Source organism: Conger conger, chromosome 4 (genome assembly GCF_963514075.1).
Source record: "Conger conger chromosome 4, fConCon1.1, whole genome shotgun sequence".
In the NCBI taxonomy this organism is placed as follows: domain Eukaryota; kingdom Metazoa; phylum Chordata; class Actinopteri; order Anguilliformes; family Congridae; genus Conger; species Conger conger.
In genome coordinates, this window is record NC_083763.1 from 46,022,438 (window position 1) to 46,046,236 (window position 23,799).

Consider the following 23,799-nt stretch of genomic DNA (forward strand, 5'->3'; position numbering starts at 1 on the left):
AACAACACAGTTCCATTATCCAAAAGCATTTAATTCAGTTCAGCTAGATCACAGTTGTGTTTTTACTTCAAACTTTTCATAGGTTGGTAAATGCACAGGGGTGGTAATTTAACATGCTGGTATATGTAAAAGTAAATTCAAGCATGATTAAGACTAATCATACAATGTCCAATAATTGCCACAATTCAGCTCCACTGACAAAAATGATTGATTTGAAATTATTAGCCTACATGCCTCCTGAGCAACTCATTTGAATGGTACAGTGGTCATCACTTGGATTAAGCCAACTGTATGGTATCCATAAATAATTGGGGATGCCTCCCCGTGAATAAAGCCTACTGCGGCTACTCTAGTCTACCGCATTCCCATTTATCAGAATGCAGTGTAACGTAATGAATGACGTGTGGAAATGCAGTTAATTAGACGTAATTCTACTGTCGACCAATTAGAATTCTGGCAGCGATACTAACCCCTAGCATTTAGTGATTATTGATGACGGCCTTGGCCGTGTAAAATACACTTTTGGCCACAGCTTAGTGGTAACCTTTGTTGATCTATTCCTTTGCACGAGTCTGTTTCACAATACCATGGCACAGCAATTCAAAAACAGGCTATTCGAGGTTTTCCCCGATAATCATGTATTCATTCAAACTGAACCTTGGCTATAAGTTAGCTATGTGATTACTGAAGAAACTCTGCTTTGTGGCATGGCTGGAATTCTGTAGTCAAATGTATCACTTGCCAGACAAGTATGTTCACTCAAATAAACAAGATATAAACGGAACGAGCAATGTAGTCATTGATTGGTTATGTCTGTGCACAGAGTCAGCCTTGGGGAAGAGTGTTTTTAGTTTGACGGGAGCCTCTCTACTCCAATCAGATTTGTGGATCACGCACTTGCTAACAACAAACAAAAGGTCTATCGGCCGAAATCAGACAGGAGCTTGAAAGCGACTTAATTATTTCAGTCACATTAGCTAACGTTATATTATTTTTTAAAAGCTGGCACACATTCTTTATCACGGCATTGACTGTACTGATATATTTTAGCTAGACTATAGTTTGTAAATCGCAACGTCGCCTTGCTCCCTAGCTAGCTAGGTAGCTAGCTTGCTAACTGTATTTTAATAGTTACAGAGCGAGCTAGCTAAAAACAATCCGATCGCCATGTCCGGGCAGTCTTCGGGCTGTGGGTTTCTGATGTCGGTTGTGGTTCATGGGGACTCGACTCTGAACGAGCAGGAAAAAGAACTAAACCAACGACTCAGGCGGCTCTACCCGGCTGTAAACGAGCAGGAAACCCCGCTTCCCCGATCTTGGAGCCCCAAGGACAAGTTCAGTTACATCGGTCTCTCCCAGAATAATCTTCGAGTACATTATAAAGGTAAACATGTCAGCTCGCTGGCTAGCCTGCTAGCTTTTTAAAATTTTATTAAACAACAACACCAAAAGAAACGGTAGCTAGCTATACATGTTCGCTCACTAGTTGCCATTGCGGCCTTACTTTTCTTGTTCCTTTTCTTGGCTAGCTAACGTTAGTGTTAAAGGCCTGCTTAGAAGAAAACAAGAATGTCAGTGATCGTTTAATATACCAGGAATTGTAAATAGCCTTGGCTAGCTAACTAGTTAGCAATTGCCACTTCTTGTGGCTTGTTTTCTGATTACTGTCTTGGGAATTATAAAATGGAATTGTTCACAAGATTAGCCCAGTGTATCCAGTTGGGGAACTATCTTAGTGCTACTATTAGCTTAGCTAGCTACTTCTCCACATAGATTAATTCAGGGAGCGCTTTGTTTTTAGCAACATTGCATGTGAAATATTTTAATCTGATGGGACATTTAGCGGTTAGCTATGTCTGCTTTGTAAAATAACATAATGGCTAAATAAGATAACGTTAACGTTAGAGACCTAGCTTTATAGCTAACTTACAATTGCCCCGTAGACAACTGTGCGGTGTGCATACGCATAAAAGACTTCATAGCTACAAATCTCAAGAATTTAGCTCTAGAAAAAGTGTCAGATGCTGTGTAAACAATAATCACTCGGGCGTAATGTGACTGTTGTATACTTGCTAGCTAATTAGCTACATGGGTGTTAGCGCTCTCGAATGTTAGCTAGGCAAGCATAGATAATTTCTGCATTGCTGCAGCTCGTCAACAATGCACCTGCACCACACTATTATTTGACACTGTTGTGTTTATAAGGTTGTAAACAATAAACTGCAGGGCAAAACGTGCCACCTTTTTCTTTTTCCCTTTGTAATGTAACGTTTTAAATATGACAGATTGATTTAAGATAAATAAATGCTAGCTTGCTACAACTGTATTATGACAGCAGCTAGTAATTTCAGGACTAGCCAGCTAACGTTATAACGCTATTCGTTAGCTAACGTTACATTCGACAGGTATAACGTGGTTGAGGCATCTGCTAATCTAGCCTTTTCTTTTATTCAGAAGTTGGCCAATAATGGCTAGTTTGTTGATTGTTATTTATTTATGCGTTTATTTTCACTGTTGTTGCAAACAATGTAACCAGCCTTATTGCTGAGATTGATATTCTGCACCAATCCAGCTCGCTAGTTAGACATGTTCAGAAACAAAGAGATTACATTATGAAGGTAATTTACTTCAGTGCTATTGAAAATGCTACTGCTAATTTACCATGCCTGTTTTGTACGGTAAATTACGGTACTGCTGTCGGTAGCAGCTAAAACAAAGTTGGGCTACTAGTTAGTAACGTCATTGGGAAAATTGATGCATTGAGTCGTGCTTATGCCATATTTAGCTAGCTAGAGACGTCGTTACTGTAACGTCTAGAGTGAAGAGGGCCTTTTGTTGGGGGGGAAACTGGTTTTCCGATGTGGGTGATGTCCCCTAAATGAACAAAACAGGTATTGTAGTTAATACATTTCTTGAAATACTACATTATACGGGGAATGGTGACAAACTAGGTTCGCATATAAAAGCAAATGCTAACCTATATTTGATACTAAACAAGCTATGTCCGTTTCTTTAGATATTGTTGTTGTCATTCAAGTAAGCTTTGTGCGATAGATACAATCATCTGGTGATTGAATCACTGCGACATAATTGATACTTTGTCAACAAATGCTGACGTACTGTGTGAAAGGGGAGTGCTTGGATAAAATGTCATTCATCCAGCTCATTAAGTTACTTGCCTTTAGTAAACTGTAGGTCGTTTCCCTTTAAATAAATCGTGCATTTTCTGGAGTTTTTAAACGTATGTTTTTGTGTAAGTTTTGGGTATGTTTTCAATTTGCCCAGATAGTTTGTATGACATTTTAGATATTTGGAGTGTCTGGCAAGCAGAGGTTTGTGGTCTAGAGAAATAAAGTGCAGTTCAGATATCTGCAAAGCACAGCCATGTTTTGTAATATAATTTTTGTAATCTGCCTACACTGCTTATCCTGATTGCTGGGGCCACAGGTTGAATGCTTAGGAATTAGGTCCCACCCCCCCAAGAATAATCAGGTAACCTATAACCTCTGTATAATGTCACTATGTGGGAAAACTGATTTATTTAAACTGCATTGGATTGTTTTTGACCACACACCTTCCCCCAATGTCCCAATATCAGCCATTGCACAGCTGATAGGTCGTTTATGTGAATACCCAAATGAGTCATCACTAAATACCAAGTGCCAACACAAGTCTTTAGAAACAAGGCTTGGCTAAATAGATGGACTCAATCTATTTTGGATTTGTGGATCGTTGTCACTAAATGGCAGGATATTCCGAACTGGACCTAACATGACCCGATAACAATGTTTTCGTTATATTTTATTCTATCCCCGATAGAATAGGCGATGGGCATAATTATTAATTATTTTATTGCGTGATATGCATGTTTACAAGAAAGGTATAATGCTTTGATATCGTGTGGCACCCAAAGTCACTCGCAAGTGGAAATTGGGGTTTGTGTCCATTTTGGAGCATCATATCTTTGGCACTAAACCAGTACTCTGATACAGTTCTCTGTCTACTTTGAGATTATGAATTTAGATTTTCATAATACATAATTCTTTTTTTATGCTCATTACAAAATGCTAAATCATGCCGCTTGGCTATTTAAAAAAATATTGAATGGCCTACTACATCAGCACCATTGGTGTATGACTAGACAAGTTGATATTTTTGTTAAAAACAGCCCCAGGGAAAATTAAATCAAGTAGATAATTTATTCAAATGTTATACAATTGCAAAGTTGGGTCTGGCCAGAAAGTGACCAGATTCAGCACATACCGCCATATCTGGTTCTATACACTGTGTAAAAAATACAATTAAATACATAAAAATAAAATATTTTTTAAAAAGCGATCCTGGCATGCTATTTGTATATTTATACATGCTCGACGAGTCGAATATTCAAACATTCTAACTGATTCCTACTTACTGTATGCCTGTACATTCCCACAGCACAGCACTGAAAGCCCATAGAGCTTGCTCCACCCATTATCATTCTGTTCAGGTTTAAATGGACGAGATGACATCAATGCTGATGCTAACATCACCATTGAACTAGAAGAACAATGTTACTTGTTTATACTTGCCTTAATGTAATTTCAATGCACTTATGGCCTGATTGGCCTTCAGCACATGCAAAACTAATGATTAGTACAAAACCAATACCATGGTTATGTTATTGGTTTTGCACATGCTTAAAGGTTTTGCATATGCTACAGGTCTGAGAACCTTTAATCCCTTAAGTCTACATTACATTACATTACATTAATGGCATTTGGCAGACGCTCTTATCCAGAGCGACGTACAACAAAGTGCTTTTTTATTTTTATTTTCCTAACAGGGTGGGCATTTTCTTTCTAACGGGGACCTCATCTTCTATTACACAAAATACGGTAATGTCAGTGTCCTTTTAACAGCAAGGATCCTGCAAACCAAATGCATAATAATGCAATTCTAAAAACTTAGAAATACATTGATAGAATGTCCATTGTTTAGTTATAATTTCTCTGGAGGAATTATCATTGTTGTCCGTTTTGCTGCTGCATACTTCTGCAAAGGTACTTGTACATATGAATGATATTACCTACGTTTTGTATAGACTTTCTGGAACGAGAAGAGCCCACGTACGGACTTCTCTGACCAGTATTGGTAATCCTGTTGCACTGCAAAGGCATAGTCTCCATCCGTGAGCAAGGAAAACTCTCGTCTCTCTCGCCTCGCCTCGTGTATTCTCCTGTGAATATTTATGAGGAAGACGGTGAAAACACCTTTGGCTCCACAATAGAGGGGTCATTGTCATGACCCCATTTTATATCAGTGATCATCTAAATACCTGGGGCGGCACGGATGGTGCAGTGGGTAGCACTGCCGCCTCACAGCAAGGAGGTCCTGGGTTCGAATCCCCGTCGGCCGGGGCCTCTCTGTGCGGAGTTTGCATGTTCTCCCCGTGTCTGCGTGGGTTTCCTCCGGGTACTCCGGTTTCCTCCCACAGTCCAAAGACATGCATGTTAGGCTGATTGGAGAGTCTAAATTGCCCGTAGGTATGAGTGTGTGAGTGAATGGTGTGTGTGCCCTGTGATGGACTGGCGACCTGTCCAGGGTGTATTCCTGCCTTTCGCCCAATGTATGCTGGGATAGGCTCCAGCCTATAGGATAAGCGGGTTAAGCGGGTTCAGATAATGGATGGGATGGATGGATCTAAATACCTTCAAAATATTGTGCTTATATATAAGGAGCCAGCCTGCTTTTGAATAATAAATAGCATGTGAAATTGTAGAATGTGTTTGATGGGGGATGGATATTTGACGAAAACCTCAATGAATATAGTATATAAAATGTTATTATTTTACAGATTTTTTTTTAAATAACAGACTTCTTTACCTGTTGCTGTCTAAGGAGAGCACAAGTAGAGGGTTAGGCAGGGGGAAGTGCAAACACTTTTTTTTTCAGAATAATGTTGTTTCCATGTGTCCTTTTGGAGTCTCCAAATAACAGCATAGACATAGCTTAGAGAAAGCTGTGCTCATTTTTGGTGTTTGTCACCAACAGTGTTTTGGTTGTGGCTCCATTGTGTTTCTACGTGCATCAGGCACTGCCACAATAATCTATCCACTCACAAAAACTGAAAATCTTTTAATTGAGAAACTAACTGCTTAAACTGGGTTTAAGCTTCTGTAAGATTTAGTTATACTTAAAGTAATTCTGACTCTTGGAGAACAAACCCCAAAGGGTTACCTTTCAGAAGACCCTAATCCATGTTAAGAAAAGGAGTTTCATGTATTATGCTACTTAATTAATCATGATGGCTTTTGGCTGTTGGAGCTTTTTATCTGCTTTTTGGAAAAAGGAAAAGAAAAAGGTTTCATTTTTTTCCCCAAACAGCTGGCAGACGGTATTAAACTGTGTGACCTCTCCTGTGGGACAATTTTGAACATGGAATAATCGCTTATCCAAGAAGGTACCCATTTGAACCTGGGGCTCTGCTTCCTGAAGCCTGGGAGGGCTCCTTTGGGCAAAGGCTCATGTGGTTTCACAAACTCATTTCCCTTCATCTCGGACCACTTGCCCACACCCAGTGGGAAACCCATGATGGCTGTGCCACTGGAATTATAGGTTGCGATGCTAACAAACCGTGAATGTTGTTTCAGATGTTTTGACATTCTGCTCCCAAACCTCTCGTGTTCGTTTTTCTGTGCTCTGTCATTCCGTTTCTAGCTTTTTGCCAGTTGTCAGCCTTTTAATGTCATCCTGACTCGATGAGCTTCTTCAGCTTGTATTAAAAACTGCTCTGTGCAAATGTTGGAATGCCATAGATGTGTTTTTATGGAAACAACGCATATGGCTTCTCCATGTCTGAGTTGCATTGGCTCGATGTCATGTTTTCTTTTGAAATGAACAGCACTGGTTATTTTGTATTATTTTATTTTCTAATACCTGTCTGACATTTCTTAATTCCAACTGACCAGGTGATGAGGACTCGGTCATGGCTGTTTTCCCTCTGTATGACACCTGCTATTGTTTGTGTCACAGTATATTTTGTTTGCCATGATGTATGTTCTCCAAGTTGTGTCGAGCACTTGGAAATTAAATGTACTCATCAAACTTCTAGTGAGGGGAAAGGGGCAGTTCAAAAAACTTTGCAGGAAAGCCCATTGGTTTTACTATAGGCGAGTTCTGCCTGACCCTGTTCTTCTACTGTCCCAAAGATTTTCATTTGAATTATAATTCAGCACAACTGATTCTACTAATTAGCGGCACAATAAATTCAATCTCTCACTGTTAGATGAGGTATGCTTTGTTAGGGTTGGCATGAAAAGCTATTGGAAGGTAGACCTCCAAGGGCACCTTTGCTGTAGGCTAACTCTTGCGGGAGCCTGAGATCTCCCAGAGCCGGCACTTTGCTCGGGCCTAAGCCTTGCTTCGGCTGCGGGCATTCACGGGTCAGCTTCCGTTGGAATGGACTGCACCGTTTGCAGCGTCCTGCGGGGATGGGAGCCGAGGGACCCGTCCTGGCCTCTCGCCACAAAGTGCGATGGACTGAGACGGTCGGCCTCTATTTGAAGAACCGGCTCTGCTCAAGACATCGTGCGTCACTTGCTCAGAACATCCCGGTAAAAGCAACCAGCGGGATCCCCAAACGGTTACGACACATTAATATCGGGAGGCCGAGGTTTCCTTTGATCCACTGAGCATCTTTGAGCTGCATACAAGACCAACTGTACGTTTTTCCTCTCTCTGTCCAAGATGAGAAATACGGAATATTCCGGTTCTTTTTCCCTGAAGGCACTGAATGTTTAACCCTTTCAGTCCCTAGCCCAATATGATGTGGCTCCACCCAGATCCCAAGGGGATTTGGCTCTGGTTGAGAAAGTTTAGTAGGGTTTTAGGGGGCTTTCACACCTGCCTCATTTAGTCTGTTTAAATCGAACCCTGGTGGGTTTCCCCCCCCGGTGTGAGGTGTGAATGCAGCAATCGAACCCTGATGTGCACAAAAAGAACCATACCAATACCCTGTTGAGACGGTGGTCTCGGTACGGTTACAAACAAACTCTGATCTGACCGCTGTAGCGAGTTTAGTTTTACCGGTTTGTCCGACTCGCGCTGCAAATTTCTGTCTGATAAATGAACAACCTTAGCACACGTGTTTTTGTTTAGAAATTATGGTTCACTTAAAAAAAAAAAAAAAAAAAGGCAGTATGAAACGTAACTGTGCCAAACCGAAAAATGCAATATTGTATTTGGTTCGTCCCACATCAAGCGTACAGTAGGTAAGATTTTTGTGTTAAAACATAGTTACAAGAGCATTGTTAATCCCTTCCTATCATTGAAAAAGGCTTACTGACGTGTTGACTCACCCTAGTCCTTAAGTTCTGGTTTCAAAGTATATAGTTGACAGGCCGTCACTCTGTCCCAAAACATTGTATATCTGTACAATAATTCAAGCTCATTGGTTAAAGATTGGTTCTAATAGCCACAGTAAATGGCGTTGGGGTTTATTTGGATTGTTTGTGTGTAGCTGCCCAAATTGCACAAGCTTATTAAGCTATCACTGTAAAGCTATCACTGTAAAACTCTATATTACACTACATACAACAATACCAGTTCACTATCGGTAGGAACAAGCAAATTATCCCTAGATAGCTCAACGAATTTACAAATATCCACCGGAGGCAATACGAACATAGTAGGGAGCGTTGCAAGCATTGTTGCACACGCTTTGTGTCTTGGGTGGATATTTGTAAATTCAGCGTATTGAACTGGTATCGTTTTTATAACTAGATATGTATTCTTCGCTTGGGTAATAAGCAGAGTTTCAGTGATCGCTTGTCTGGACTGCAGTTTGGGTAGCTACACCTTCCTTTGATCTCTTTTTGTGTTCAATCATGCGTGTTTAGCTAAACCTTTATTTGTCTCAAACTGTTGCATCGTTTGTGGTACACTTTCATATCTTGGTTATATAGCCAGCTAGTTCCATAGCCAATTGAGTTGCTTGCTCATAATATAGTTGGTTAGCTAAAGTGAAAACTTCAAAAAGACAAAACGTATAAATAGTGTTGTGCAACACACTGTTCGGTGAACATTTTCTTACACTACGAAAAGACGGCAGGCTCTGTCACGTTTGTCCCTCAACTTTCCTAAAAGAAGTGCATGTTGTGGTTTGAGGGTGTTTGTTGCTGCAATTACCTATTGTACCTTTTAATATAGCAGTATAGCAGTTTTAATATTTTAGTATAGCAGTCATTTTGATGAAAAGGTATAATTTAATTCTGGAATTGTGACCCCTCTTCCCTTTTTGTACCATGCAGGTCACGGAAAAACGCCAAAAGATGCTGCCTCTGTGCGAGCCACCCACCCCATCCCTGCAGCCTGCGGGGTCTACTACTTTGAAGTCAAGATCGTCAGCAAAGGGCGAGACGGGTAAGAGCCACCTCTGCCACAGTTGGGCAGAGCATCGTTGTTCACGCACAATACTTTTGGGGAGAGTGACTGAATTTGTCAGATCAGTTTACAAACCAAACCTCCAGCTTGGGACTGTGGGTATCTTTTTTTTTTTTTTCTCCTGTCATATTCCTCTTCCAGGAGCTAATTCTATTGAGCGCGTTACCCTCAAAACAAACACTCTTATTTGCCCATTCTTTCTTTTTGGCTAAACCCTGTGCTTCAGTCAAAAGGTGTGCTTTTGAAATGCTTATGTGTCCAAAATGTGTTCATTATGATTACTTATCACACATACTAAATTTACTTAGAAACCAGCAAACTACTTGGTTTTACCTTGCTTTGCCATCTGACCTACTTCTTGTGTTCCGCTATCGGGAGAAGGGGCTGCTCCAAGCAGCCCTGTAATTTGCCTTTGCAGACAGTGGCTGTCTGAAATGAGGCAGAGCTTCTCAGCACCTCTTTTTAATTACTTATCTAAGCTTACAAATGTCACAGGGAAACTGGGAGGTGTGAGGTGAAGGAACTGTCTTTCACTAACAGTAACTTGTCTTTCACTCATGAAGGTAGACGTATTTGCACACGCATGTGAACAGGCAGTGCTCTACAATAATAGTTGATTTGACTGTGTTGACCTCTCACCTTAGACCTGTCCAGAGTGGTAAAAACCTGCCACTGGCATGTCTTATAATGTCATAGAGGTACATGAGCCTCCTTACCACAACAAGGCGACAGCCCGCAAGGAGAAAATGTGTTGAACTATTTACAAAAATATAAATCGTGGACGATTTACAATAATACAGTGCCCTTTATCGCTATTTCATTGTCCTTTATGCAAGCATTCACTGACAATCAAAGAAAACTTTGCAATCGATAAAGCGTGCGGGAAGCTCCCACTTGTGCAAGTAAATTGGTATGCAGTACCATAGCTAAGCAATTATTTTACATAGAAGAGAGCTGTGAACTACGTTAACAAGCTGTGGAAATGAGTTTGAAGAATACCAGACTGTAAGGTTACTGTAATGTATACAGGGTTTCCAAGTAGGGGCAAAAGTCACAATGGATAGATCATAGAAAGGGTTTTTCTTTTCTTTTTTTGTTGCACCATACACTTGACAACAGTTGACAGTTGTGTTTGTTGAGTTACATGTGCTTACAAATTAAGTCTCTTAGAATTAAAGGTAAAGGGCTATCTGGTTTCATCAAGTTCTTTCATCAATATAGTTAAAGATCAGTGCTCTACTGTCCTGTAACACTGTGCTGTTTATTATATGTTAATTAATTTCCCTGATCTGGGAGAAATCATTTTTATGGGCTGTCAGTATTGCCTCAAAGTTTCCTCTCCATTGTAATCCTATGCTGTAATATGGCATGAAGCAGCTACACTCTGTGTACCACCTATTGTACATTTCCTGATCTACAAATTTCATTGTGGTTGCTCCATACCCATTTCCCAGCACCTTCTGACCACAAAATTGCAAATGAGGGCATTTCATTTATTCGACTACGTAATTAGTAATAGTCATTACTTTGTTACACTGGTCATTGCTTTGTTGGTATCAGCGACCGCAAACGAGTCGCTATAGTGCAAATGTTTCCGCGTTGCGACCTTTTCATTAGTAAATCTGCCGCTTTGTCTACATGTCTACATCACACGCTGTGAAATGCTGCCGTCAGGAAGAATGTAGAAGGTGACACTGGATCATGCTAGGCTGTAACTAATTCCATAGGTTTAACATGGCAGATTAGAACCAGATTAATTTCAAAGTTCAACCTAATCACAAACATACATACATGCAGCATATATATTTTTTCTGTTTTGAAATGAACAATTTTTTTGTCATATGGTCACACAGATTTGGTAATCAGCAATAAGTAGACTGCCTCATGTGAAAAATGCAAGCTAGTATTAAAGGTCCTCTGTGTCTTTTCAGGTATATGGGGATCGGTCTTTCAGCTCAAGGTGTCAATATGAATCGGCTCCCAGGTAATGTTGCTATGTTGCAATCTGCAGTGTTTGTCTGTTGCCTTCTCTTGGGCATGTCTTGCACTCCCTGCACCAGTGTTCAGCCCAAACACGGTCAAACCTTTACAGTCCTTTTACATTACACAGTGCTCACATTACCACTCAAATAATTATCCTGAGGCAGAATATCACAGTTGCAGTGAGGAGAGCTCAAATGATATTCTTCGTTGGGGACCCCCCCCTTCTGGGCCACTTGATGCAACACACTTTCTGGCTTGATGCAACACATTTACTGGGGCATTTGAAGCGTCTTCTTTCTCAAGGGTACAATGACAGTTTTTTTTTCCAGCATTAAACTGAGATAGGTTTAGCTTAAAATAATGCATGATGAATAATCTAGGGTATCACATAATCATTGTATATATTTATTTTCCCCCCAGGTTGGGATAAGCACTCGTATGGTTACCATGGAGACGATGGCCACTCCTTCTGCTCCTCAGGCACTGGTCAGCCCTACGGCCCGACATTCACCACAGGAGATGTCATCGGTTGCTGTGTCAACCTGATTAACAACACCTGCTTCTATACAAAGAATGGTCACAGTTTAGGTAATGTAATACTGCACAACTGCATCTGCAGTGGTCACAGTGTAGTCTAGGCCTTTTTATATTGCATTATTATTAAGATTGTATTGTCCTCTGTTACTTCACATAATTATGCTTTGCGTGTCAAGGTTACCATTCTATAAAGTTATTAACAGTGATGTGTTAGTAATGACTTGAGAGTGAGCACATCGGAAATGCTTTGGGAGAAGTGTTTAAACTCCACTTCATGGTAAGAAGGTCCTATGCTTGAATCCTGGCCTGGGCCTTTCTTTGTGGAATTTGTTCTCTTTGTGTCTGCTTTGGTTTCCTCTGGGTACTCCGGGTTTCTCCCACTGTCTAAAGACATGGAGCTTAGGTTAAATGGGGAGTCTAAATTGCCCTTTAGATTGTGTGAGGATACTGTGTTTCCCCTGAAATGGACTGGCCACCTGTCCATGCTGTATTCCTGCCTTTCGCCCAGTGCATGCTGGGATATTCCCTGGCACCCCCTGTGACACTGACCTGGAATAAGCGGGTTATATAATGGATGGATGTTTAAACTCCATAGAGTTCCTTTCCTTCTTTGCTGTTAGGATTGAGGTTTGGCAATGCCTCCTGAAACACTAAACAGAATTCTGCCCATGCAAACAATTCTACTACCGCACTAGTTCAGACCAAAGATTTGCGCAACAATTTGCTACTGGTGACTCAATGTTCTAAATGTTTCTACCTTGATCAGACAAGTTGAATTGCCTGCAACAACAAGCGCTGGCATCAGATGTTCTGAGACTGGTAGTAGACACTGCTGCAATACCTCTGGAAAGTTTGAAAATGGTTTTGTCCTGTCGCGAATCTTTGGTCTGAATTGGGCTTTAGAAAAATAAAGTTACTTTAAAAAAATGTCCTGATAATTTTGTTTCAAGTAATCATGGTCTTTCTTCTCCGCTTATGTTATAGGTATTGCTTTTACAGATTTACCGGTGAGTTTTTACACTCTTTAATTTGAAATCTAGTACATCCTGGGAACATTAGACACCTTACACTGTGTAGCATGCTACCTTGTTCCCTTCTGTCATTCTTCTGAAATAACCTCCTTCCCCCCTTTATCATTAGGCCATGCTGAGGCATTTATGATTGTACTACTGGCATGCTTTTGGGAAAATGACATGTGAAGTGACTGCTGTACAAATAATAATCCATTCAAACATAAACACAGCCAAACTTGCCTCAAAGCAGCATATGGTGTGCATTGCAATGTTCTTATTCTAAAGCTATTATTACAGCACTTCATTGGACCATGAATCTATGAACCTTTGCTCAGAATGTCTCCACTAAAAGGTGTCCATTTTGCTAACGCATCAATCTATAGGGAGTTTAGCCCAACCCAAAGGGAGGTTACCACAACCAAGTAGAGTTTACCTAAGCTCTAGGAAAATTAACTCAGTCGAAAGTGAGGTTACCCTACCCAGTGGAGTTTACCCAAATCTGAGGGATTCAACCCAACCCAAAGGCCCACATGTGTACCCTTACCCAGTGTCCCTTTTACCCTGTTTGCTAAAGTGGTTGCATCGATCAGAAATGCAAAGCAATGCACATTCTACACATTCGACTATGAAATGATCCACACTCAAAAGTTTAAAGGTGATGAGATTTCCTCTGTTCACCACTACAATATTGACTTTACTTAGTTATTCTTTATTTCTCCTGGATGCACCCTGTTCAGTTTGACATATCTTTTTAACAGCCACGACATGCAGAAACGCACATATAGAAGAATACACGAGAGAGACATTTACAAGACAGTGACATTGAAACTAATCGTGCAACCAAATGTAAGCGAGAGCATCCGGGAGAGCCGTTTCCATCACCCTCTCCCGCTGTCTCTCCGCAGCCCAACCTATATCCCACGGTGGGTCTTCAGACGCCTGGCGAGGTGGTGGACGCCAACTTCGGCCAGCACCCGTTTGTCTTCGACATCGAGGACTACATGCACGAGTGGCGGACGAAGATCCAGGCCCAGATCGACAGATTTCCCATCGGGGAACGCGAGGGCGAGTGGCAAACTATGATCCAGAAGTGAGTCCCGTCGCCTAAACTTAGCCTTACGCAAGTGTGTACTTGTCACTCCTGCATTGATGGGTGATGTGCGCTTGTTGCGCCGCCAGGTGATAGCGGATGGTGAGAGGGATGGATGAGTGAGGAGAGCGGGATACAAAAACAGAGAAAGGAATGGTCAGATATATGGAGGGGTGTTACCAAGAGTTTTGTTGTCATGCAGCATTTGAACACAAAGTCAAGAAGGTTGCCTGCCTTATGGGTGGGAGGTGAATGTGTGAGGGTGAGGTCAAAGGAAGAAAGGAACGTGACCCAGGAGGATCAGGGGAGTGCCGCCGTCTGGTGAGGAGCTAAGCAGGAAGTCCATCTCATCCAAGAAGCTCCTCAGAGGACCTTGAGGGCGATAGACAACAATAATGAAAGGTTTACACAGGAAAGTAATAGAAACTGCATGAAATTCAAAAGAGGAGCAGGATGAAGAGAAGACGATCTCCATGAGGTTGGGATTAGGAGACCTGTGCCAGAAGAATAGGCCGCCAGGGTGGCTGTGTTCTCTGGTGAGAGCCACGCTTCTGTCAGCGCAAGGAAGTTGAGGTTGAGATGACAGGCATAGACAGTGTCTATGTATATATGTGGTAGTGTCACAAATGCCTGCATGATTTAGTAGTGGGCTGCTACAAGTTATTTGCATATTCACATTCCTCAAGCAGCCAGTATGCATACCAAAGCCCTCAGTGCTTAAATTTATGTTCAAAAGTCATCTTCTTGTATTGCTCCAGTTTCATTTGAACAGTGGGTTCATTGTGTTGTTTAAATAAACTCTGTATGTGCTGACTAAATCCAATTCCCATGGGATTATTCATTTACAACTGCTCCTCTCTTTAATGACTTAAGTTATTTTATTTCCTTAGTTTTGTAAGAAATATTTTCAGTAACTAAAAGGCTGAATTTGGGATTTCATCAAGAAAACAGAAGATTTTTGAGATTTCTATTTATTTATTTATTTATTTTTTATTTTTTACAGAATGGAATTAACCTTCAGAACAGACGTTAATTGTTGGGACATGAATTACAGTGTCTCTTTTGCTTTGCTTCCGTCCAACAGAATGGTAGCTTCTTACCTGGTTCACCACGGCTACTGTGCCACTGCAGAGGTGTTTGCCAAATCAACGGACCAGGCGGTACATGAGGAACTAGCCTCAATCAAAAACAGACAAAGTGAGTTTGGACCAAATGGTTGCCCGAGAAGCCTGGGAACTGAATAAAAATAAATAAATAAGCCGCTTCACTTCAGCCCGTGGTTTTAGTATTCACAAAACCCATCGCTGTCCTCTGCGAAACATTCTGCTTCTCTCACCTTCAGAAATTCAGAAGCTGGTCTTGGCTGGGAGAATGGGGGAGGCCATTGAGACAACACAACAGCTTTACCCGACTCTACTAGAAAAAAGTCCAGACCTCTTATTCATGTTAAAGTAAGTGCTGAGACACTTCATAGCTTTTGCGTCACAAAAGGTTTAAGGTTCACCAGTCCATATATGCATGTTGCTGGGTGTATCTACATCTGTAATGGGTGGGATTGGACTAGCTGATAGTAGCATTAGATGCATTGATCTTGATGAAATGGTGTAATTTTGGTGTAATTGTGTATGTTTGAATCCTTTTTTGGACACTACTTCCTTCAAACAATTCCTTTTTCTGAATTGCTTTCAAAGTATTGAAATATGGATGTTTTTAACCTAATAAAGTTGCCAAGTTATCTTGCTTATGTTGAGGTAGCAAAGCATAACAGAATAAGCATAACCATGGAAGTAAAAATTCATAAGGTACTCTGAGCTCTGGCTATAGTAATCAGCTAGGTAGTTATGCCTAGCTACGATGACTCTCAACTTTGTGACTGCCAACATAATTTCAAACAGTAGAACTTGACATGAGCTGCTGCCTTATGTGAATCTGGTAGTCAGAAAAGCTGAAGGGGGCCATAACTCACAAGCCCTGTACAGTACACTCTGGCAACAATGTTTCTGATGCTATGACTGTCGAAATTACCCAAATATTGTTTGATAAATCATAATGTATTTACTACAGTACGTTATTACATTACATTAATGGCATTTGGCAGACACTCTTATCCAGAATGACGTAAAACAAAGTGCATACCCATAACCAGTCAGAAGGGTTATTTATTGGTGTGAAACCCAAATTTTCACATTTTGTGTATGGATGAGCAAATATTCTCTTTCCAGCATATTTATCATTTGTTTCCTTATGTCCACCTTCATGGATAATATGTAAAATTAAAACAGTTAAATGAACTGTTTCAGAATGACAAGGGACTTGGTAGTGTTTTTCAACATCATGGTCTTGGTTGATATGCATAAAATCTTGGAGCCTGCTTTTCCAGTGCAATTTAAAAGGAGTGGTTCCTGCTCTTAGTTCCGTGACTCCCCGCTTGAACAATTCAGTTCCACCCAGGTTGGTACAATGAAAATGGGCGTGGGGACTTCTTTTTAGCCCCAAGCATTTTCCTGTAGTGAGTAGGTTACATATTTTACAATTTAAAAACATGTAATACAGAAGAATTGGAGAATAAAACTTGAGAAAAGGGCAACAATTAACTGGAAATATAGCCAATACTTTCCTTACTGCCGTGCATTACTGTTTAGCCACTACCACTGATCCTTTTAAACCTTTACAGTAGCAGTGGAAAACACTCACTCGCAGACGATAGCTTGTCCCCACATGACACACACGCACTGTACCAGGTGCTATAAAACACGCACGCAAGACACTTCAGCTAAGACTCGGCAGGGACGACTAATCCATCCCAGAGAGGGAGGCATCCAGGGACAGCGGCGTTACAAACGGAGCCCCTCCCTCCCCTGTTCCTCAGGGTGCGGCAGTTCATAGAGATGGTGAACGGCACAGACAGCGAGGTGCGGTGCCTGGGAGGGCGAAGCCCCAAGTCCCAGGACAGCTACCCCGGCAGCCCGCGGCCCTTCGGAAGCCCCGCCCTGAGCCCCAGCCACTGCACCAGCATCCACAGCCTCTCCTCCTCCACCAAAGCCGGCGGCTCTCACTCCTACCTGCCAGGTAACCGCGACTTCTCACGCGCACTGCAAGGCCCCACTCTCCCGCAGTTCCGCAAAACGCAGCCACTGCAGGAATGCAAATTGTTGCCAACCCGCCGGGTAAGTGCCGCAAAGGTTATGGAAAGAAGGAACAAGTGCCTGTACGCACACAGTTCAACTGTATAATGCCATTAAGGCATTGTTTAGAATATATCTTGTGAACAATCTTTCTGGACTGATGATAAATACATTTTGCGGTAAACAATAGTTCAACTGTTGCAAACACAATGTGGCCGTTCCATTTTCTCTAAAAGCTAGGTTGCAGTCTACTGCCAGGAATCCTATGTCGAACATTTCTTGCAACCTGAAATCCTTCAGAAGGAATGACAATGATATGTAGGAAGTGTTTGCCAGACGGGCATTGGTCCTTATACGCAATTGTAGATTGTCGGAGCATCTGGCTCTCAGCTTCCCTACCCCCAAAATCATCCCTAGGGCAATTTAGGCAGATATGCTAATCCTCAAGCAATTTTGCTGCCACCTGTGAGAGAGAGCTCCTGTTTCAGTCGATCGTGAAAACACCTGATGGACCACGGGGGATTTGCTGTGTATCACTGCAAACACTGCCAATAGGAATCCAAAATCACCCATATCAGAAACCAAACCCGTTAATACCATATCAGGCTGGAGTTCCTGCATGCTCCAGGCATAATTAGTATTTAGGTGATAAATTGGAGCCACTGGGGAAAGCTCCAGTGGCTCAAAAATAACTTTCAGGAACCACAGTGTTTGCCAACCGTTGCGCAAGCATTTGTTATCTACGCTGTGCTTTAATTGGTAAGGACTGTGCTGTCTAAAGTGAGACTTTGACTGTGTCTGTATAAAAGGTGACATGACTGCCATGTTCACCAGGGTCATGTCAAAAATCTTTGTTATTGTGTTGGTGCTTTGATGTTGTGCAGTATTACACTACGGTGGATTTATAGCCTGTGAACATGCCTGAATGCTTCTGTCAACCTTTGGCATGTACAGAGACATCCTGAACTTGTCAACTTAATGCTAATCCTCAACGGAAACAAAACTCGCCTTTTCCTGTGTATTTCCACTGCAGCCTTTTCATCTTTGTTTGGCGTTTAATTTGTGTATCTCTGGTTCTCTCCTTTCCCTCCCTCCTCCCTAGGCTTTGACAGCAGCTGCAGTAATGGAGTGTTGTCCAGCAAGCCTCACAGTCACAAGCAGTCACCCCCGAGCCTCTCCAAAACTGAGCTCAACAGCATAAACTGCACCAGGAACCAGCAAGCCAACAGCTGCACTAGGTGACTGAGCCTGGGCCTCCAAGCATGTAGTTCTGAAGTTCTGAAGCTCCCCTTCAATCACAGAAACTACAGTCCACTGAAATCTTGAAAACAAAAACATAACAAAAACAAAAACGGCTTTCTTGAACAGCCCGTCTAGTTAGCACAACTGTAATTTTCACCTGAGGGTTTAGATGGGAACTTACAGTACACTGCCACAGCCAGTGCTGCAGTGTAGTAATTTCTTTATCTTGCAAGTGAAGAATTTCCATTTTAACACGCAGAGCCCCTCCGGTTCTGAGATTGTAACACGTTTTCATTGTGCCCCCTACAGCAATGACGTGGACATGGAGATGGATCACTATAGCAACGGTGTGACGGAATCCTCATCCAACGGCTTCGTGAATGGAAGCTCCAAGCACGGTACGGAGCTGGAGGACTGCGATGCGGAAATGGGTAAGATCTTCTGGAAACTTCCTACTGCCAGTCAGACTCTTCTTTTTTTTTCTTCTTTTTTTGGAAATATTGTCACTGCCTGCGACATCCCAAACTATTTTCAATCCTGTAATGATATCATAGGAGAATTGCAAATCTGGGTTTTCTGTGCGGTCAGCAACACAATGGCTTTCTGCTGTTTTGCAAATCACTAAGATTTTAATATACGTAAGACTGCATTTTGCGCTCGTTTGAAGACTTGTTACTGACCACTTTCGAAACACCGCCACCGACTTTCCCCCTCGGGGCTTGAGCCTCGAGAGATTATGATGTTTTTGTGGGCGTGTTTGCTCTTGCTGACTGGATCAACAAGAGGGGCAGAGTTGGGGAGTTAATTTGCTTGTGTTTATGCAGGGTTTCACCCTGGTGCCACGGATTTGGGTGTGGCTCAAACAAAACTTTTCAGTGGCATGGCTTAATTAGACTAAAAAACATGAATCATATATTTTCTTAAATCTATAAAATGGAAGCAAGACACTCGGCCTTACAACTCGGAAACGGTGATTTAGTGTTTATTACGCTTTTAAGTGAATAAGGGATATGTTTTTGTAGTAGTGATGGCAACACTGCAAATACATAGCGAGCAGACCTGTGTCAAATACATAATTGCTTTGTATTCAAATACTACGCCTGACTGAACTTGTCTGGTGTATTGAAACCTGTGAAATGCACTTAACACATCACATAAAACATCACATGACGCATCACATGACGCATCACATGACGCATCACATGACACATCACAACACACAACACAACATCACAACATAAAGGCGAGAACAGGCCATTCAGCCCTGTAGTGCTCGCCTGTTCCTACCACTAAGTGAACCTACTGCCTAGTTTGCCTAAAAGCGAAATAGTATGTAACACCATAGCAAGCCTGGTCTTGAAAACCCCGCCATGTTTCTGCCTCTCCTACATGTACCGGCAAGCTATTCCACACATTTACCACTCGCTGTGCGAAAAAATACTTCCTAATTTCGGTACAGAATTTCTCCTTTGCCAATTTCAAATTGCGTAGTCTCGTTCTGCAAACAAAACTCGCCCTGAAGAATCGGCTGCAACTCGCTTTGCTGATTGACTTCGCAGAGGTGGACTCCTCTCAGCTGAGACGACAGCTGTGCGGGGGCAGCCAGGCGGCCATCGAGAGGATGATCCACTTCGGCCGTGAACTGCAGAGCATGAGCGAGCACCTTCGCCAGGAGTGCGGCAAGAACTCCGCCAACAAGAAGATGCTGAAGGTATATATATCCTCTCCACAGGCTCAGTGTGGGGGGCCGCGTATAGGCTGGGATAGCCTGGGACGGAGGCAGCGTTGGTGTGTGTTCACGGGGGATGAAAACGGTTTCATCGCGCAGCCCTCCTGTTTCAGAGTGCTGAATGTCAGCTGTTTTGAGTTCTGAGATGTTGAACGTGTTGGCGCTAACCCCCATTGTAAATCTCAAATCCTGTACACCTGGCCGTAATCCCTCTTTCTTGCAGTAGGATTTCGCAACAACTGTGGTCACTGGTGGTCACAAGATCTTTTTCACACTCCAAATACCAGAGTTCCATTCAAAATGAAGCGATTAGTTACTTGGAGAACATTGGGAAGTTATTCCTGCGGTAGCATAGGAATTTGGAGAGCGAAGAGCTGACCAACAATGTTGTCAGGTAATATGGAGCAACATGTCAGACCTCATTTTAAGGTGCTTTTTGGATTTTAGATGCTTCACATGTGGATACAGAGTGGGAACGTTGCACCCGTCACCAGCAGTGGAAAACGCCATTTTAAGAACACAAATGCATTGAATGGATATTGCTACGAAAATGTTGTTTTGTTATAAAATCAGTGTTTCCGAAAATTAGGAAAGTACATTTAAGGGGCCTCTCAGCCTATTTGTAGCACCCAGCCTTGGTGATGTACGGTGGCCATTTTGCGCTGGATCACTTTTTCGCACGTCAGTAGATGTAGCTAAAATAATCTGAATATGAAATGCAGTGTGTCGATGAAACCATGCAGGCTGATATTTTTCAGCTTTGTCTACTCTGGTCTGTAGGACGCATTCAGTTTACTGGCATACTCAGACCCCTGGAGCAGCCCGGTTGGGTACCAGCTTGACTCCATACAGAGGGAACCGGTGTGTTCCACCCTCAACAGTGCAATATTAGGTATGTAACTGACTACACATGCTTGGGCTAGAGACAAGACGGTACATGAACCATGGTGAACAGAATGCACCAAAATTACAGCAAAGCCATTATGTCGTATGTATAAATCAGTGGTATTGAATTAACTGTGCAAGGTGAAATGATTGTAACGTTAATAGCGGCATTCTGTTATTAATTTATTGTTGTGTTTGTGTGTAAATTTAATTTGAATACAGTTTCACTTGGCAGTCTTGCGCAAACAGTACACTGATATGGCTATGGATATTTTAGTGTTGTCTTGCTCAGGGACACTTCGATACACACGGGGCAGGGGATTGAACAGGGCAGTTAATCATTCAAGGTATTTGACCAAACAATAGGTAATTTCAGAATTATAACAGTCAAGAGACGTAACACAACACTGTTTATCCCTCCCCCTTTGTAAACGCGCTGACACTGAAAAGCAATTGGCTGTGGCAATTCAAACCAATTTTCAACCAATGAGCTTGAATTATTGTACAGATATACAATGTTTTGGTATTGTCGGACTGTACACGGTATATTTTGAAACCAAAATTTAAGCACTATAAACACAGGCAGAGAGTCAACATGTCTGTAAGCCTTTTTCAATGATAGGATGGGATTGACAATGGTCTTGTAACAGCATGCTTGTGACTGCTGCATATAAAATGATCTATATTGCACACACTTAAATGGCAGGTGCTATATGTACAGTATGCTTGTCTTTTTAATGTGCCTGGTTGCCACCCACCTCACCCCCACCCATTATAGCAGTACGAGTTTTGCGAACCCTCTACAACCATATTTGACCCTTTCCGTAACCCCCCCACAGAGACTCACAACCTGCCCAAGCAGCCCCCCCTGGCTTTGGCCCTGGGCCAGGCCACCCAGTCCCTGGCGATCATGGCCCGGTCAGGGAGCGGATCCTGCGCCTTTGCCTCCGTGGATGACTTCCTGCACTAGCTATGCAAACTCTGGCCAGCGCACCGGACATTTCCCACGCACGGAGACGGAACGGACCGCGGCTGAGGGAATAGACAACCTCGTTTTTTAATTAGCTACGTACTGGGGGACAGGCTCTGATTGTCACTTAACTTCTGTTTCCTAGTTTACAAAGGCATGATGCAAACTATTCTTGCCTTTATTATTATTATTATTATTATTATTATTATTAGCAGCCTATCTTGCATATAAAATCTATTTGTTCCCATTTTGAAAACTAGTGTGGTGCATGCCACCGATAAATAAAGGCCCTGAAAAGTATGCCACCGAATAAGTCACATGGCGTTCCAAGAATCATTATTTTATAGGACCACTCACATTTACCACAAGAATGGTATATGTGCCTGCGTGTGTGTTTCTGTGTGTGTGTGTGTGTGTGTGTGTGTGTGTATATAAAATATACATTACATAAATATATATTTAAAAAACTGACTTATATTGAAAAAAAATACTGAGTTTTACCAAACGAAAACCAGAAATAAGGTGATAAGTTTGTATGGACCCTTGGTGTAAGGTACTGAATGCGGGTGACCCTGGTCAATGGATTTGAGTGACTGAAACGTAACTGATGGTGAAGATGAAAATGGTATATGATGTATTGTGTGTCATGTATGAGACTTGCATCCAAGAAAGAGATGGTTCTGATTCTTTATAAACCTAGGGACGTTACCACCTTGTCTTCTTGATACCTTTTTCTAAAAATGTTTATTCTTGTTGTAAAAACCTTTGCCTCAAAGGTCACCTGAATGTTTTTCCTTGACAGTATCATTCGTGCACGAGACAAAGAACTTGTGCTCATGCTCCTGCATATGTCTGTGTGGACACACATTTATATCGCTGTGGCAACTTTCAGTTTTTTTGCAAGAACATATCATCAGGATTAAATTGCATTCACCTTAAGAGCTTATGAGCAGTGGAACCACCTCTGTCATGGAATCAAGTCCATAATGGGTAATGCACAGCATATCGACATAATTGTCGGAATGATGAATAGTAGTTATTTTATTCCTACGTTTCCATAAATCCCCACACTTCTCAGACAGTACAAAGACCAGCAAAAATAGAAAGGTTTAAAGTGACGTTGGTTTGACCATTCTTCTTTAAGCATATTTGTGTCAAGCTAGTCCTGGAACCTTGCACAACTCAGGAGCCCGACGCCCTCCCTCCTCCGTGCTGCAGATGTTAGGAGTATTTTTATTATATTTTTTTCTCTTCATTTTCTCTTTTTGCTTTCCTAGCCTGACTCTGAAACTCACTAGACTTCCATTGTACACATTTGCCATTGTAGAGAGGTAAAAACCAAACAGTATTGTCAACACTGTGTGGTAATTGCATCTACAATAAAGAAATAAATACGAAGACGATGTCTGAACTGTGTGCATCTTGGGTTATAATAGGGCTGCAGCAAGTACTTGTCTGTAATAAAAACAACTTAGGAAAGTGCTACCTTGACCCATCCATTAAAGTTTAATTCCATAGATGTGATTTTCCCGCTTCTTTGACACCATCGCCGTTTCTTTCGGACAAATATTGCTGCTGCATTGCTAGAAGTCTCTTCTTTTTCCATGAAATGGTGTCAAATGGCTCACCTGTTTGAAAGGTCTGAAAAGCGTTTAACTCGCTTCCATTTCTATTTTTGTACGATGCAGCCTGTAATTTGGACAGTATTTGGACAGTGGTACACTTTACAGTATGTGCTTTTAGCTCTGTACTCCAGCACATTAGATTTGAAATGAAATGAATATATGAAATATGATTAAATT

General features: G+C 41.8%; 1 protein-coding gene across 1 annotated transcript; it reads left to right on the forward strand.

Moving 5' to 3' along the window:
* The first annotated feature begins 636 nt into the window (after positions 1–636).
* LOC133126392 (ran-binding protein 9) lies at positions 637–23,395 on the forward strand. Its single transcript, XM_061238568.1, has 14 exons — positions 637–1,384; positions 9,291–9,402; positions 11,355–11,407; positions 11,827–11,994; positions 12,928–12,950; positions 13,862–14,046; positions 15,131–15,243; positions 15,389–15,497; positions 16,916–17,115; positions 18,274–18,409; positions 18,723–18,844; positions 19,973–20,124; positions 20,923–21,034; positions 21,867–23,395. Exons 1-14 carry the CDS (start codon positions 1,168–1,170, stop codon positions 21,995–21,997), a joined length of 1,833 nt encoding a protein of 610 aa, XP_061094552.1. The 5' UTR covers positions 637–1,167; the 3' UTR covers positions 21,998–23,395.
* The last annotated feature ends 404 nt before the right edge of the window (positions 23,396–23,799 follow it).